Source organism: Triturus cristatus, chromosome 12 (assembly GCF_964204655.1).
Source record: "Triturus cristatus chromosome 12, aTriCri1.1, whole genome shotgun sequence".
NCBI classification, from domain to species: domain Eukaryota; kingdom Metazoa; phylum Chordata; class Amphibia; order Caudata; family Salamandridae; genus Triturus; species Triturus cristatus.
Window position 1 is genome coordinate 174921781 of NC_140595.1, and position 17996 is coordinate 174939776.

General features: G+C 48.5%; 1 protein-coding gene across 1 annotated transcript in view; it reads right to left on the reverse strand.

Moving 5' to 3' along the window:
- The window catches only part of LOC146773017 (lens fiber membrane intrinsic protein-like), a 74344-nt gene that overhangs the window by 14235 nt on the left and 42113 nt on the right, over positions 1–17996 (reverse strand). The window contains exon 4 of the mRNA XM_085636756.1: positions 17497–17631. Coding sequence (XP_085492882.1) covers positions 17497–17631 — 135 coding nt within the window. The remainder of the gene's footprint in view (positions 1–17496; positions 17632–17996) is intronic.

Genomic DNA, 17996 nt, shown 5'->3' on the forward strand with positions numbered 1-17996 from the left:
ATTTCTCAGGAACACAATTACTCAACAGATGCTCTTTCATAATAAGATTATGAAGCCCATCTTAGTCTTGCACATTGTTACTTTCCAGCCAGCCACCTAGAGTTTGCACTGAAAAGTCTACAAAAGTCTACCCTGGTCTAACTCTGGGTCTTTCGAGTGTCCCTGAACCTGATCCTGTATTCCACACTGGTGAGTCCAAAGCCCTCAATCAGGGTATCCTTCAAGACGCAGCATCTTCCTCATTCAGTGTCAGGAGCCTATCCCTGCACTTTCCTGGAAACAGCTCCCAGAGGAGAGAACACCAATACTTTGGTTGAGTTGCTGCATTTTACAAGCCCCCAAAAGCTGTAAACCATTTGGTGATATCATCACCCTCTGTATATTAGGGACAGTCCCTTTGAGGGTTTTAGGGTCGAAAGCTTCATCCTTCTCCCTATTCAAAACGTTGCTGCCACCGGATATGTGTCCTAGGCCCATCTCAGCTCTTTCCTTTTCTATGGCTAAGAATTATGCCTCTAAGGCTATCCTCTTGGCTAGTTTTTGAAGATCTGCATCTTCACCGTCTACATCTCCTGAGGTACTGTCAGTACTTCCAGTGCAGCTTTCTGTAGGATTGGTGCTGGGATCATCATCGATTTCATCCACCTCAGCATCCTCTTCCTCTTCTTCAAGAGGGTTTTTTTCCTAAGCCAGGGACCTAGCATGCTCTGCAGGCAGTCTTTGCAGATGTGCAGAGGTCCCATGGTGAGGCTCCATGCTTGGCAGGGTGACTTAAGTTTGTCCAACTTAAGTTTCCTATAGGGCCCCAGATTAGGTTCCTGGGGAGCACCTGCTGTGTCAGTCATGGTTTCAATGTAGTTAGGACCTTTTTAGAAGCCTACAAAAATTCCTAAGTACTTTCTAAAGGGCATAACTAACTACAAATGTTTTTTACATTCTAAACATTTTCACTGTGGGACTTAACACAAAGCCCTAACATCTAGGTTTTAAACAATTTAGAACAAATCAAAATCAGAAAAAATGCTTGTAACTAATGACAATTGTGGATTCCTTAGTGGAATCACTTATTAACCAAGTGGTACAGCAGATGTCAAGTCTTGTATCCCACAACTGCACCACCAATGTAGGAAGCTGGCTCTTTATATGATATACCAACATGAGATATATTGTGCAAGGAGTCCAGGTATTTCCTTATGAGTGAAAAAAGGCTCCCTCTAGCAATCCCAAGGTGCTCTTCTCGGGGGTAGTGTTGTCGAGCAGCCTAAGGCTTATCAGGAAGGAGAGTTAGACATCTAAAAATAAACACAATAGTCAATAAATGATGCACACAACTCAAAACGGAGATGCAAAAATAACACATATCTTTATATATGTTTAGCCACCAGAATCAATATGATCAGGTAAGTACGTTTTGCAAGAGAAATACTTTTCTATTTAAAAAGTAGATGCAGGCATTTTTCAGAAGCTTCAATGTAATAATATGAGAGGAAAATCAAGTCCGCATTTCAGGTAGAGTACAAAAAGTTACAAGACCTATCTCCGGGACTTAAGGTGAGTATTGGGCAAAGTCCAAGGCAGCACCAGCAGGTCACCTCCACAGGCACTAAGGCTGCCCGGTGCAGTGGTGCAATACAGCATCGGATGCCCAATGTTAGTCGATGGGGATCGGTCTGCGGGAAAAGAGGCTGCAGGTTTGTAGGAGGCCAGTCAGGCTGAACCTACCAGAGGGTTCAAGTCTTGGGATTCTAGGGGATGTGGGGACATGGGTGGTTCTCTCGGGGCATCCGGCATTGAGGTGTTGTTTTTTTTTGTTCGGGAGCCCTCACAGTTGAAGGGCCCTGCAAACAGAGTCTTCAGATGATGTTGGAGAGTTCAAGAGGGGTGGAACCAAAGGCTTACAGACCACGCTGACACAATTGGCCCACTTCGGCTTGGGCTGGGGGGGGCTCAGGTGCAGTGGTGCTTGCCGGCTTTGGGTTTTGGAAGTTTTGGAGTCCTTGTGGTTCTTTTTTGGGTGCCTGCTGCTCCACAGGATTCTTTGTTGAAGGCAGGCAGTCGTCCCAGGCTATGGATGTACAAAAGCTTGCAAGATAGGGTGACTTTGGCGCAATTCGATGTAAACATCAGACAGGCAGGGCTGGTAACAAGTCAGTTTCTCTTCTTCAGTCATTGCTTTTGCAGCTCTTCATTGTCCTTCTTCTTTGTAGGTCTGCAGGATCTGGTTTTCTGGTGCAAGGGGCTCTCCTAAATACTGACTTTCGAGATGTTAAAGGAGAGTAAGGTAGCCGCCAATGGGCTACCTTCCCCTGGAGTCACTACACCCCCTTTATGAAAACTTGTTGTGGATGTGGGCATAACCCTGTCCCAGAGTTCCTACGTTTACTATCACCAAGATGGTTAATCTTGAAAAGTCGCCTCCACTTCAGGTAGCTCATCTTAAGGGTGGTACTTGCCTGAGGGTGGACACGCCTATCTGACTAGCTAATTTTCGCACATGTCCAGGAACCAAAGGGCTCTGGAAAAAGGAGGTCCGCTTCCTCTCCTGTGAGTGAAGCTAGATTTGCACACCAAAGGGGCTAGGCTCTTTGAAGCTCACCTACCTTGGAATGCTAATCTGCAGCTCATCCTGTGGGAGTGGATGTAAACACCCTCTGCCCGAGCAAGCTTTGTTTCTGACCTCCTGAGAGCAAAGGCTATCACCCTTGGGGTCAGAAATGTGTCTCTGGTGGCAGGCTGGCGAAAACCAGTCAGTCAGCACACTAGTAGCTGGTAGGCTTTCAGGGGGCACCTCTAATGTGTCCTCTGTGTGCATGTATTAATAAATCCAACACTTGCATCAGTGTGGGTTTATTAATACGAGATGTTTGATTCCGAACATCCCTATTTTCAGTGAAGCCATCATGTAGCTGGGGAACTCATTTTCACCAGCACGTGCACTTAAAATGGCTTCCCGATTCACATGCACTGGCAGCAATAGAGCTGACCAGCACTGGGACATATCTGCTCATGCTGATATGTCCTCATATGTAGTACAGTGCACCTTGCCTTAGGGTTGTAAGGCCTGCTGTAGAGGTGACTTACCTATATTGCATGCAGTGTCTATGGTCCAGTGTCCCAAAAAAGGAGCCTGAGCAGAGGGTCTGTTTTTAGGAAGAACTCCACGGGGCCCGAAAGGAGGTATTCTGAAGGCCATAAATGATTCTAGGTATTGACGGCATAATTTTGAACAATAGGGAGAGTGGCAAGGCTCACCACTGCTATACGTTGGCAGCAAAACGATCCAATTTGGGGGCTACGTTTTTGGGATAAACAAACTGAGGGTCTTTCGTGACATATATCCCCAAGTACGTAAAGCCTTCCTCAATCACTGGCATGGGTATATTCTCTTGCAGGTGAGGTCTGGGGCCTGTGATTAAGGGCATGAGGGACCATACCAATTCATGGTATATACCAAATATTTCCTAAAGATTTGAAGGATCTGCATCAGTCTGGATATAGTCTGGGGGGCAGTAACATAAAACAAAATATCATCTGTGTGTAAGGAAATATGCTCCTCCCAGGTCTCCCCCGAGCGAATTCCCCCTACTAAGGGATCCCCTCTGACCCAAGCAGCGAGTGGCTCAAAGGCCAGAGCGAGGATCAATGGGGAAGCCCTGTCTGGTCCCATGGTGTAGGGCAAATATTTGAGATACCACCCCATTCATGCAAACTTGGGCCATCCTTTGAAATTGGGGCCGAACCCTAGTCTCTCCAGTACCCCAAACATGTAATTCCATTCAAGTGTGTCAAAGGCCATGGTAGCGTCCATTGCCAGTACCTTTGTAGACACCCTGTCATCTGCTGCCCCTGCCATCACCCCAAACAGTTGCTGGAGGTTAAGCCTTGTCCCCCTATTCTGCATTAACCCACATTGGCCTGGGTGTATGAGAGATGTGATTACCTGTCGGAGTCTGATAGCCAGCTGTTTGGTGAGGATCTTGATATTCACATTGAGGAATGATATCGGTCTATAGGAGCTACATCTGTCAGAAGGTTTTCTTTCCTTGTGGATGACTACTATTGTGGCTTGCCTCTGATCACCTGGGAGTTGACCAGATGATTTGGCTTCCGGCCACATCTTTTGAAAATGGGGCTCTAATTTGCTTGCCAACCCCTTGAAAAGCTTCATGGAGATGCTTTTAGGCCCCGTCGACTTCCTGGAGCTGAGTAAACGTAGGGCTTGGTCGGTCTCACTAGGCTGGAGTTCACTGTCTAGCATCTGCCTATGCTCGTCTGATAGCTTAGGGACATTAACAGCGCCAAGGAAGGCTTTAATATCTTGTACCTCACATTGCTCCTTAGTGGAGCAGAGAGCCTCAAAATACCTGGTGAATTCCTCCACTACATCTTCTGGGTTGGTCTTCATCTCTTCCCTGTCATTAGTTACCCTTAGGACCGAGTTGCAGGCTTGGTTGCTCCTCTCCAGCCACGCCAATAATTTCCCAGCCTTATTGCCTACATCATACAGTCTTCTCTGGGACATCCTTGTTCTCTCTTCTGCTAGGTCCCTATACTCCCTTTGTTTCAGTCTAAGGACATGCGCAGGGCCTTCAGTCTTATTGTCAGGTGCTCTTTTTTCTAGGTGTAACATTTCCTCCTCCAGTCAGTCATGTTTCTGCTTTGCTACTCCCACCCACCCCCGCAATTAGGCAATACGCTGGCCTCTGATTACAGTTTTATAAGATTCCTACAGTGTCAGATTCGAGCGGAACGACCCGTCATTCGTTTCAAAATATTCGCCAGTCATTTTGCCCAATGACTCCATAACTTTCTGATCTGTCTGGTGTCATGAGCTGATAAGCCATGTTCCCGCATTCCCCCCAGAGTTCCCACGGAGCTCCAGCCACACCGGCAAGTGGTCTGAGATGTCCATGGCTAAATGCTTAACCTCTGCAACTGTAGTTATGTTGGAGCGCCGAGTGAATACGTGGTCAAGTCGAAAGAAATTGTGATGTACCCCCAGACAGGAAGGTATATTTGCATTCCTCCAGGTGTTGGAGTCACTGTGTGTCCACGAGACCAAGAGTTGTCACAAAGGAGGCAAGAGTGGTATTATTCTTGGACAATTGTGCACTTGGGTGTCTGTCCATGATGTCAGCAATAACCGTGTTATAAACGCCTTCCATAATCAAGATGCCTTCTGGCAGCTGTAACAAAAAGGTGCTAAACATTGGGAATGCTAACTTCGGGGGCCTTAGCAGAATGTAGGCCATCCCACATGCCCATTTGGGCTAAATATTTACCCTCATGATCAGTCCAGGTCTGATGTGGAGGGAATGGGGCACTATTTTTAAGTAATATCCCTAACCCTCTGGAGTCAGATGTGAAACCTGCATGGGCTGAAATCTTATATCCACACCTGGCCATTGCGTTACTTGAGTTGACCACCACTGTGTTCTCTTCTCCTTCACCAAACTCACCGTCCACCACCATTCCCACCGCTACCCTTGCAGAAGTTGGAACAAGGTCACTGAAGAACAGCTCACCACCTCCCTCAGCAACACCCCACCTCCGCTTCTGCGGACGCTAATACCTCAGCTCGCAACCTCCACCAATGGATCTCCAACTGCGCAGACGCATTGGCTCCTATCAAGAAAGTGCCGGGAAACACACTCCAAAAAAGCCAGTTGGTTCTCCCCCCGCCCTGCATGAGTCCAGACGCTCCTGTAGATGGGTCGAAAAGAGATGGAGGGGCAGCAAGACCATAGAAGACCGCTCAGCCTTCAAAACCACTGTCCCCGCACATCACCATCTCATCAGAACAATAAAGAAAGAGGCCCTACAAGAAATGATTAAGGCCAAAGCGCACAATAGCAAGTAACCTTTCACCGTGGTCAAAGATTTGACCAAACCCAGCACAGGTACAGCAGACATCCCATGCTCCCAAGACCTCTGCAACAACCTCAGCGCCTTCTTCCACCACAAGAATAAGAAGATCTATGACAGCTTCGACGATCTCAATACCCAAGACCCTCTTACCCCACCGGCAACCACCACACCCAATGACACCAGACCCCAGCAGCCCTTGATCAGTTGGACGCCCCTGACCACTGACGATACCCTCAAAATCATGAAGAGTATCCACTCAGGATTACTCTTGGGCCCCTGCCCGCTTCATATCTTCATTAGACCCAGCATCTCCATCGCCCCCAAACTCTGCTGCACCATCAACTGCTCCATCAACCCCACCACATGCTCCCCTTTCCAGCCAAGGTCATCGAGAAGATAATCAACGCCCAACTTTCCGGCTTCCGAAGCAATCACAGTACAGAGACCACTCTCCTTGCCGCCACAGATGACATCTGCACCCTCATCCTCCTGGACCTCTCAGCAACCTTGAACACTGACTTCCACTGCACCCTATGCTCAAGACTCCACAAAGCCGACATCCACAAAAATGCCCTGGAAAGGATCTGATCCTACCGGCCGAACACAGAGAGTCAGGCTACCACCGTTCCACTCTGAACCCACAAAAATCAGCCGCGGAGTGCCCCAGGGCTCCTTCCTGAGCCCCACTCTCTTCAACATCTAGATGGCCCTGCACGCAGCCATCATAAGGAAGCCTGGACTCAACATCGTCTCCTACGCTGACGACACCCAGCTGATCCTCTCCCTCACCAATGAACCTACAGTGTTGGAAGAGGTGTGGCGCCGCGGCTAGGGCGACTGACTCGGAATCTGCGGATCATGGTTCGATCCCTGGTGCCGGCGGCAGATTAGCCCCCCACCATGTCACTCTGGGCAATAGCTTGCTTAATCTTCTCGATGGCCCCCAGTGCCTAGAGACCCTTACAGGTGATTGTTCGCGCTTTACAAATGTGGATTATTATTATTACAGTCACCAAAAGCAACTTCCACGATGGGATGAAGGCTGTAGCCACCTGTATGAAGGACAGCTGCCTCAAGATGAACTCAGAGCAGATGGAAGTCCTCATATTGGGCTCCATCCCCTCCACTTGGGATGACTCCCTGTAGCCTGCAGATCATGGACCTCCACTCACACCCACAGACCACACAAGAAATCTCAGCATCATCTTTGACTAGTCGCTCACCATAAACCACCAGATCAACGCCGTCTCATCATCCTGTTTTCACATGCTATGCCTTCTCCGAAAGATCTTCAAGTGGATCCATACAGAGTCCAGAAAGACGGTCACCCAGGCACTCATCAGCAGCAGACTCGACTACTGCAACACAATCTACACCAGTATCACCCAGAAACTCCTCAAGAAACAACAAAGCATCCGAAACGCCTCTGCCAGACTCATACTCAACATCCACAGCCACCTGAGAGACCGCAACTGCCTCTAAGTCAACAAAAGGATCACCTTCAAGCTCCTCAAAAATGTCTACTAAGCCCTACATGACACAGGACCTGCATACCTCAACTCTCATTCCACGCACCCACCAGAGACTTCTGCTCCAGTCCACTCAACTGGCACTGGCCGCCATCCCACATATCTGCAAGACCATGTTGGGGTAAGAGAGGCAAAGACCTGGAACACCCTGCCTCTCCCCCTAAGGCAATTACAAGCACTGCCCCAATTATCAAGGACCCCAAGACCTGGCTCTTCGACTGAACCACTGTGCCTTGCGACAGATCTGAAGTCATCCTCCCCCCAGCACCCTGAGACCCTTATGGGTGAGTAGTCATGCTTTACAAGCCACTTGATTGATTGAGCTATTCCCCAGCCCTGTTGTGAGAAATCACTTTACAATCCAACATCTAAACTATGTAAGTGTTCAGTCATCATTGCTTTCAGAGTTCGGCCTAGTGTGGCCCTGTGCTTCCCCATATCACTTCTACTTGAAGAATCATTTAGACTGTGCGCTGGGTTGTGCATGTTGCTCTCTGCGACTATGGGGAAGCCGCTGAATTTTCTATTGTGGGATGGCAGGCGCCAGCCCTGTAGCTACTCCCAGTCCTCCTCAGGGGTGACAAAGTGTCAAGTTTTGCCCTCAGCGACCTTGCGCAGATTGGCTGGAAAAAGCATCATGTATTTCAATTCTCTGGTTCGGAGAGTCTGCTTGACCTCAGTGAAGCCTCATCTCTGCTGTTGGACTTTGAGTGTGAAGTCTGAATAGAGACTCACCAAAGAATTTTTGAATTTCAAATCTGGTTTTTGATGGGCCACACCAGGTACAGCATTGCGGTCCCTATGATTAAAGATGCAGGATATTATTGTTCTTGGTGGTGCCCCCAGTTTAGGCGGAGGCACATGAGCGCTATGGCCTGTTCCACGGAGAAAAATTTGGAGAGTCCTCGGGATTTAGAGTATTGAGGATAAAATGCTCCACGACGAGGTCGACACTAGGACCCTGAGCCCATTCAAGCACTCCCACCAGGCAGATATTGTTGTGTCTGGACCCACCCTCCGTGGCTTCCTGCTTTGCTTGCATCAGGGCATTGTCTTTTTTCAGGCTACTTGCGGTCCGAGGGTATCTGCAGAGCCCCTGATTTAGTAAGTTTAATTCAGTGTCTCTCAGACGGTCATTTGTTTTGTTGACATTGGTTTGTAGCAGGGACATATCTACCACAAAGGAGTCGATCTTGGGTTCCAGAGTTCCTTTTATCCCTTGGATGGCTGCCATGATCTTCTTGATTTCATTGTCGCAGCCGGGTCCGGTGCTGGGAACGGGCAAGGATTCTTGGTCTCTCGCAGGGACGGTGTGGGGACCGCATGTTTATCCATTTTGTTGTGTTGAGTCAGCTTGCCACCACCACCTACTGAGAAGAGAGCAAGTTGTAATGCAGTTCTGGTCCTCCACAGGGTCCATGAGGGGATATGCGATGGAGCGCTATGCACCGCTGCCTGCTGGGTGGGGGGTTCCCCCAGAGACTTCCCTCCAATACCGCGGCCTTTCAGTGTTCACACCTCTACCATCCCCCTAGTGTGAGCCCACCAAGATGTTTCTCGCCTTCAGATGGGGTGGGCTTTATTGGTTAGCAGGCAGGCCTGTGGAGTCATTCCCCTGCCCAGCAGGGTGTACCTCTGACTCATCCTCCTTACCGAGGATCGCATGCTCACCAAAAAGCACAGTGCTGCAGCATACAGAGGGGGCCCTTGCCACCTTCCAATCGCCTCACTGACCCATGGGCCCCACTTATAGTCCAGAACGTCCCACTCATCAGGCTTCCCTAAGGTGAGGGGGGACAGAGCACCTTGTCACTCCCATGCCCAGCAGTGTGTTCTTTGACTCTTTCCCTCCTTGTTGAGGCATGCAGGAGGCAGTGTGTGCTCAACCAAATGCACAGTGCTGCAGCGAAAAGTGGTCCCTAGCGGTCTGTACCACTCTCCAAGTGCTGCACCCATTCAAGCCCCCCGTCTTCCAGGACATCAGCACACTTTAGACTTCCCACCGAGGAGGGGGGGTCTAAGCGTTCTGTCCATCCCACAGGAGTCAGCAACCCTCCGGAGGCTATCAACTCGATGCGGACTCCAGGTAAGGGCTGCAGCCTCACACGCCCACGGCTCCAACAGTCTCTGATCCTCAACAGTCTCCGATCCCAAAATTGTCACTGTGGCGCCCCGTGCACCAGGCTCGAGTAAGGTGCTGCGGGCAAGGCTACCTTCTCTCTGGGGTTACCCAAGCCCAGATGCTGTCCCCGTCAGGCCTCCAGCAGCTGGTCACCTCTTCCACCACTGCCACTCTCATCTCTCATCTCTCGGGCAGTTTCTGATCCTCAAAATGGTCTTTACGGCCTCCGTGAGCACCAGGCTTGACCAGGGTGCCACGAGCAGGGCTACCCTTGTTCTGGGGGTCACCCAAGCCCAGCCGCTGCCCCCATCATGTCTCTAGCGGCTGATCGACTCTTTCGCCGCCTCCACTCTTATCTCTCGGGCTGAAGCCCCCATCCGGCCAATCACTCCACACACCTGCAGGGCTCTGCGCTGTCTTGGGCCTGCACTGCTGATATTAGCAGTAACCCTGGGCAATGAACTCCACTCCGCTGCCGGAGTTTGCGGAAATTTGTTAACTACGCATTTCATTAAAACCATGGAATAAATTCCGTTCCTCCACGTAGCGGAGTCAGCTACTAAACTGCACCCACAAATGCTTTGATAAAGCAACTTTACATGCTAAAACGTATATAACCAATTCACAAAAGTGAACTCTGAAAAAAAAAAATATCAGGCAATGAGAGAGGTGATGATTTTGGGGTTCCCCCTAACCTAGGGGGAGGACCAAGCAGATGCCTTGAACACAAAGAGCATATCATGCTGAACGATTCAGTGTTGGTCCCATCCTCTTAGGACCACCCCAAGCACAGTTATGGGCAAAAATACAATCCCAACCAAAGGACCTGCAAAGCATTATGGGACGAGATTAGCAGTGGGCAGTGTATATTAAAGTATCCAATATCAAAATAATTCTTCAAAAAGCTGCAGTTCAACTAGTCGATACTAGGTGTCCCTCACGAGTCAAATGCAAAAGCATTGACATTATTACATCAAGCTGCAGTTCAACTAGTTGTTGCTAGGTGTCCCTCAAGTCAAATGCTTTTGCATTTGACTCATGAGGGACACCTAGTAACGACTAGTGGAACTTCAGCTTCATATAAGGGTTTCAATGCTTTTTCACCACGTCTTGCCACAGTTATCAAAGAGACACTGAGGCAGCAGTTTATTTATTGTATGTCTTCTTCAGGTCAAAAATATTAAATAACAAGTGAACATTTGCCAATATTTTGATTTAAAAAATGAATGGCTATCTTACAAATATTGTGCACATTTCTGTTAATAATGCCCAACAACAAAGATGTCTCATTCAGATGCTATAAGGGCAATGATGTATTGTATTAATCCTAACATAGTAGTTTAATTTTCAGAAATGTTTAATTGATAGAATTCTCAGTACAAACACAGTTGTATGCTCTTGAGTTGGTACTGTTACTGCACAGACAGAAACTTTTTGTTTCTGCTTCCAGTAGAGTTGGATTGTTTATGGAGGATACGTTGTTTACAATTCGATATTTCTTTCTGAAGTTTGACTCAAGAATGAGAGGTTAAAGGTAAGTAATAGGCCCCACAAAATTTAAATTACACCATAATATCTGCATAAATTTTAGCATTTCGTGTTACACTTTTTAAGTGCAATTTTACACCATTATGCCACTCAGCGTAATTGAGTATCGTTCTGGTTAAAATCTTATCACGGGGCCCTGGAACAATGTTAACAGACAGAACGTGAGCAGCTCTTGTTTGTTGCACTACTTTTTAACAGAGTGCATCCTTTGGACCACAAATAGACGTATTTCACACTAAAATGTAGCCAAAAAAGTCAAATTTCATTTAGCATAAGTTTGCATATTTTAAGAGTTTACGCAAAAGGAAATTATGTAAATTTCACCCACCCATAGTGAGGAGTGAGTTTCTAATGATGCTGCCTTGAGAGGACATGGACATTCCTCTAAGACATTTTTTCTTGATTTAAACTTCAAATTAAGGCTCTCGGATAGATTTGATGGTTTTTGCACCTGACTCACAAGCTATGGCGCTGTATTTTGAGCTTGTACTTTAATTCTAGTATCTCCTTACCATGGTGACATAGTGGTAGGGGATATTATGTATATTATATTGTTGCAGGTTGTAGGAAAGTAGCCCTTTTTGACATGTCACCCACGTTTTGCCTGGTAACTGATGTGATTTTGACTGGAAGGGCACTGGGTTTCAGCTAACCAGGTCCCCAGTGCCAGAGCTCTTTCCCAAAACTGTACAATTGTTTCCCCACTTGGCAAAACATTTAGCATTCTAGAAGTCCCTAATAAATGGTACCCCTGGTACCTAGGGCCTGAGGTACTAAAGAGGGTCCCTAAGGACAACAGCATGAATTGCGCCACCCTAAGGGACCCCTAACCAAGCACACGCAAGGCTGCTATTTCTGGCTGCATGTCTTGGTGCAGACAAAAGTGAAAATATGACATACCACATATCCCTGTGTGCCATGTCCCCTAACATTGCATGGAATATTTGTAAGTCACCCCTACAGCAGGTATGACAGACCTATGACAGGGTGCTGAATGTTACATTTGAGGGCATACCTGTATGAGCAGATATGCCCCTGTGCTGGTCAGTCCTATTACTGCCAGTACAAGTGGCCAAGAAAGCCATTTTAAAATGGGCTGGACACTGGTGAAAAGGAGTTCCCCAGGTACATAATGGCTTCATTGAAAACAGGGATGTTTGGTATCAAACATCTCATATTTGTAAGCCCACACACTGAATCCAGTGATGGACTTACCAATGCATGTACCCAGATGGCACCTTAGAGGGGCCCACTGAAAACCTACCAGCTCTGGTGTTATCCCTGTGTGGTCTCTGCCAGCCTGCCACCTGAGACACTGTTCTGACCTCTTAGGGTAAGAATCTCAGCTCTCAGGAGGCCCAGAACAAAATCCTGTCCAAGAAAAGGGTGTAACACCCCACTCCAACAGGATAACCTGCTGATTAGCCTCCCCAGGCCAGGAAATGTCAAAGAGATGTCGCCTTTGTAATGAGAGTCTGGCTCCCCTCACAGGAGAGGAAGCCCCCCTTTGTCCAGGATGGAAAATTAGCAAGTCAGGTTTGTGTGCCACTTCCAGGCTAGTGCCACCCCTAAGGTACACTAGACTGAGGTGGACACGCTTTTTCAGAAGTAGCCATCTTTGTGATGTCACACTCAAGACTTCTGGGACAGGGTTATGCCCACTTACAACAGGAAGCATTCATATAGGGGGCTTAGTGACCCCATGGGTCAGTTGCCCATTGACTACTACCTTACACTCCCCTAACACCCCTACATTCAGTATTTAGGTGATCCCCTGGCACAAAGAACAGACCCTGATGACCCACCAGAAGAAGAACACGAAGAGCCACAAAAGCAGATGACTGAAGAGAGCACCTGACTTGGTCTCAGTCAAGCTGACCTCTCTGCCTCTCTCCGTCTAAACTGTGCCAAAGACATGGCGTCCTGCAGCTCTGTGCCTCCAAAAACCTTGGAGGACTGCCTGCCTTCAATAAAGACGAAGACCTCCCAAAGAACAGCAGAATGGCGGAAATGTTTCCTGAATCCTGCAGAAACACCAAAGAAAATAACTCTGAGGACTCCAGAACCACCAAAACCTGACACCTGAGGCCACCACTTAACCCGTTGCTCCCAGAGTCAAAGTGGACCAACTGTGCCCGATTCCATTGTGAAGTAACAGTATTTACTGGGTGTTGTATCGCTTTCTGGGGAAATCACTTAATCGCCCAGTGCATGACAAAATGAACCTGTCTGTCTGTCATGCAACTGGTGCTCATATAAAGTGCTCTGATACATTCCGGTCGAGTTTACACTATATGAAACTCCCAAAAAAAACAAGAATTTGTAATGCAATGGGTCCCGCATTTACGAGAGTTTGAGCAAATGTGAGACCTATTGCCTTGGAAATATTTTTTGTTGTTGTCAAAGCCCCCATGATTCACTTTCACATGCATGAAGGCAGCACCCCTTCTATTAAAGTGAAAACGCAGAAAGAAAGAAAAGGGCACGGCCTTCATGCACGTAAAATGCGGCATGGGGGCTTTGACTACAACAAAAACAATTTGCAAAGCAATAGGTCTCGCATTTGCGAGAGTTTAAGCTAATGCCATTTATAATGCCACTAGCTCAAACTCACCTAAATGCGAGAGCTATGGCATTGCAATGAAGCAGCCGCCATTGTCCCGACGGCTTGGAAAGTGCAAGCGCGTATGGGTGGGCTGAATGTAAGGAAAGCACGTCATGCCTGCAGTAGGGCAAAAGCTATTAAAGAAAATAGTGCTTACAGATGAAACAAAACATACAGTGCAGCAACAGAAGTGAAAGGGCCAGTCCTCATGGGAGGTTTCAAATGAAGAAAAAGCGGTTCTAAGGGGGGACTAACAAGGCGGTTAATGAATCAGAAGCCAGCATTTACAAAGGACAATGACACAAACCAATGAAAAATCTGGGCGGAGCTTCAAACCGCAACTCAATACAGCATGCCTCGCAGAGCAGCGAATGCGCTGCTCAGGCTCGACTTAAAAAGCGGATTACAGGAGGAGGAGCCAAGATGGCGACCGGGACGGCAGCGTAGATTCCCGGCTCCGTGAACCTCCGCATCCCGCACGGATATCCTGCATGAGATCCTTATTCTGCGCTACGAGATCGTGTTCGTAAACGAAAGTGGCAACCGATCGTGTGACCCTGAGGTTTCTGACTGCAGTACCGCCGGAGAAATCAGCGATTGAACTTTGCGGCCCGTGCGGTCCCGAAGCCGGGACCTCGAGTGGACGCCTTGGCCGGGCGGCAGTTTAACAACAGCGGCCTGTGGTGACTGGGTGGAGTCGGTCCGCCGGAGTGGTGCTCCCTTCGGCCTGCATTTTGCTGTGGTCGCTCCCCCCCTGCTGAGCGCTGCGGACCGAGGACATGCCCGGGTGTGCAATTCTCGGATTCTGTGGTGTTTGCCCCTGCCTTCGACGGTGAGCTGCCCGGACGCCGTCCCTGGTTCGGCCTGATCCTTGCGGGCTGCTCCCGGCTTTTTGCAGGAGCTGGTCCGTGGCGGAGACGACTATTGCCCGTGACCGCGCAACGGTTGAATCTGTTCCTCCCCCAGGATCCCTGTCTTCAGCGACGTGGACCTTGAGGCGTTGGTCCCGGGGTCCTGGCCCCAATACGAGTCGGGCCTTCCCAGCGGCCATTTTGTCACTATGCAGCCTACCATCCTGTCCGCTGGGACGCAGCGGGACTGGGGGTGTGTGACGGTCGGGAGTGTGGCAGAGCGATCGGAGAGAGCTGCTCTGGGGTACGGCGACCTCCTGGAGGCCCTTGGTGCCCTTCATTACTCCTTGGCTCATGGCGCCGGGGTCCTGGGGAGGAAGCTAGATGGTGTGGTATCAGCGTTGGGACAGTGGCGGCATGCTGGTCCACAAGTACACCGTGGCTTTCCACACTGCACACAGGAGGAAGATGTTGCGGCCCCCCCCGCGATTAGTGTACAGCCGGACACTCCGGACAGTATGCTACCGTGTGGTCGGCTAACTGTGGGCTTGATCTGCTCCGGAGGTATTGGACCTGAGCGGAAGATGGTGGCCTTGTCCCGTGCGCTATCTCCGGCGGCCCAGGGACGATTCCAGCAACGTGTGTCTCATTTGACTGCTTCAGCCTGTCTGGACCTTGTGTGCAGTGCAGATCCTGGGGCGGCACTGGAAAAGACGCCCCCCCATGAAGCGGTCCGTGCTGATGCTCAGAGACTTCCACCCCACCTGTGTGCGTCGCTTCCCGACTGTTTTTGGACACTCCTGTACCTTGGGACATCGGACATGGTGCTGGGTCGAGAGGCAGGCATGGGCAGAATCGCAAAGAGCGGTCAAGGCTGAGGCTGATCCTTCGGGAGTGGTCACCTAGTAGACAGGCGGACTCATGGTTGCGTGCTCTCATGGTTATTCGCATAGTTGGTGCATAATCCTCCCCACTCCCCCCCTCCTTTTTTGATATGATCAACCTGGTGCTGCTAATTGTTTGCTGTGGGGAGACTTCACCGTGCGGGAGGGAGAAGCCGGGGGTATGTTTTGAAGGCCCTCCTCCAGTTTATTACATTCCCTCCGCCCCCCCGTCTGGGGGGGCTCTTTCTTACTCCTTTTTTCCCTGTCTCTTCTATATTTCGGGTCTAGTTCCAGGGCGACAGGCACACTGCTGGGGGGTGGGGCCATACTCATTCGCAGAGGTGCAGGGTGGGGGGATGGGGGAGGGGACTCTTTAGTCTTTATCTCTTTTTCCATGGCCTCCTTTTTCTTCTCTGTTTCTTTTTGCTTGTTTTTCTGGGATCAGCGCGGTACACCTCTCTTATTGTGAATCGCTTGCTCTTAATGTGTGCCACAGTTTCCGGGGGGTTCGCTGGGCTTTAGGTACGGGGACCTGTAGGCGCAACTATCTTTGATATTTCTCCCCATCCGTACTTTCCCGTGTCTGCGCCATTGATTCAATGTATTGCTGCTTGCTGCTTGCGTCTCTTATCCTTGCCCCTTATCGCTGTTGGGAAACTGTTTGGCACCTGATCCTACTGTTTTGTTTTATTATAAAATAAAAAACCCTTTCTCTCCTGGTGTCCTACCTGAGCGGCTCATTGGCCGGACTATACTGTATTGTAGACTTTGCTCTCCGAGGTGCCGCCTGTGTTTACATGTGCTTTTATTGTTCTGATTGCTTAGCGGCCGGCCCCGGGGGGTTGTAGGCCCATACGTGTAAGTGATTGAAACGTCAATAAAGGTTTTTCAAAAAAAAAAAAAAAAAAAAAAAGCGGATTACATGAGGCCTATTGGTACGTGCATTGACATTAATATTTACCAACCATCACTAGGCCCATCGACACCCCATTATTCTGTCAGCTACTCAAGCTTTGTCTTTAATCTCACACCAAGGGTATATGTGAAGAACCACATAGAGAGGCCGCATGAAGAAAACAAGCACTGGCAAAGTAAACAGGTCTGGCATGGATGCTAACGTTTTGGAGTTGCCAAAGCTTTGCTTATTTTGTAATAATTTTTGTAAATCGTTTCTACAAAAAAATATTTTTGTAATATCAAAAAGCACAGACTGGGTCAGTAGCCATTTCCCGTAAAGGGAACTACTTTGACTGTGTAAGTGCACATTGTGCAAGAGCAGAATGCCTTCACTCAGGGAAGGTAGCCAATGACTGAGAGGCCTGACCCACTGCCACATGCTCACTGCTGTAGTGGATGGAAACAAATGTGAATTACACAACAAAGCAATTAACGAAGAGCTCTCATTGAAAGACTCTAGAATCGAATATATTACATATATAATTTTACTTAAATAGAAAGGTTAAGGTTAAGGCCAGACCTAACAAAGATTAAAGTTGATAGGTACTAGGGGGAAAAGTAAAGTATAAAGAAAAGACGTGATAAGATGAACATTGGTATACATAGTGAGATACGTTAAAAGTGGCATTTGAAAAAGTATATTTTCAGAATAGGATAGAGAAGGGAACAACATTCAAACAAATGAAGTTGGAGAAAACTAACTACATTAAAGCATAGCTTAAAGAGGCATAGAAAGATGCAATAAAGGACAGAAGGAGAGAGAAATGATGGAGTTAGGCTTCAAGGAAGGAATGGAAAAATGGCGTGCAAATGGGGGGGTTGGAGAGACAGGAAGGTCGGAGTGATTGAGGGTAGATGAGAGGATGGAAAGAATGAGCGAGGAAGAAGTAAGGGGGTCAGAGAAGGAAAGTCTGAATGCGGGGTCCGGAAGAAAGAAAGGAATTAGAGAGGAAGAAAATGAGGGAAAAGAAAATAAGGGAGAGGATTCACAGAAGAGAGTGAGGAAGCAAACAAAGAAGAAGGAAACTAGTCACTAATGAAAGGATGGGAGAAGACAGTGGAGTGCGAAAGGAAATGACGAAGTAAGGTTGAAAAGAGGAAGGGAGAGAGGAAACAGAAAGGACAACAGTACCTGAAGAAAGGGTGAGAATGACGGCAATCCATCCGAGAATGTAGGACCAGGAGAAGCGCCAGTCTGCGTAGCGCTTACCGAAGAAATTCACTGTCACCCCTGTGTAGATGGACAGTGCGAGCAGCGCAAAGAAACCTAAGGGAAGGAAAGAAGACTTTGTATATCATTAAAGTATCACTCCCCTTTGGGCACTGATGAACATCTGTCCAGGTTGGTGGGGCCTGAACATAACATCTGTCCAGGCTGCTGGGACCTCAACATATCACCATAATGTTTGATGGACTAACATCTGACCAGGCTGCTGGGACCTGAACATATCACCATCATGTTTGATGGACTAACATCTGTCCAGGCTGTTAGGATCTGAACATATCACCATCAGGTTTGATGGAATAACATCTGTCCAGGCAGGTGGGCCTGAACATAACATCTGCCCAGGTTAATGGGACCTGAACATATTACAATCAGGTTTGATGGACTAACATCTGTCCAGGCTGGTG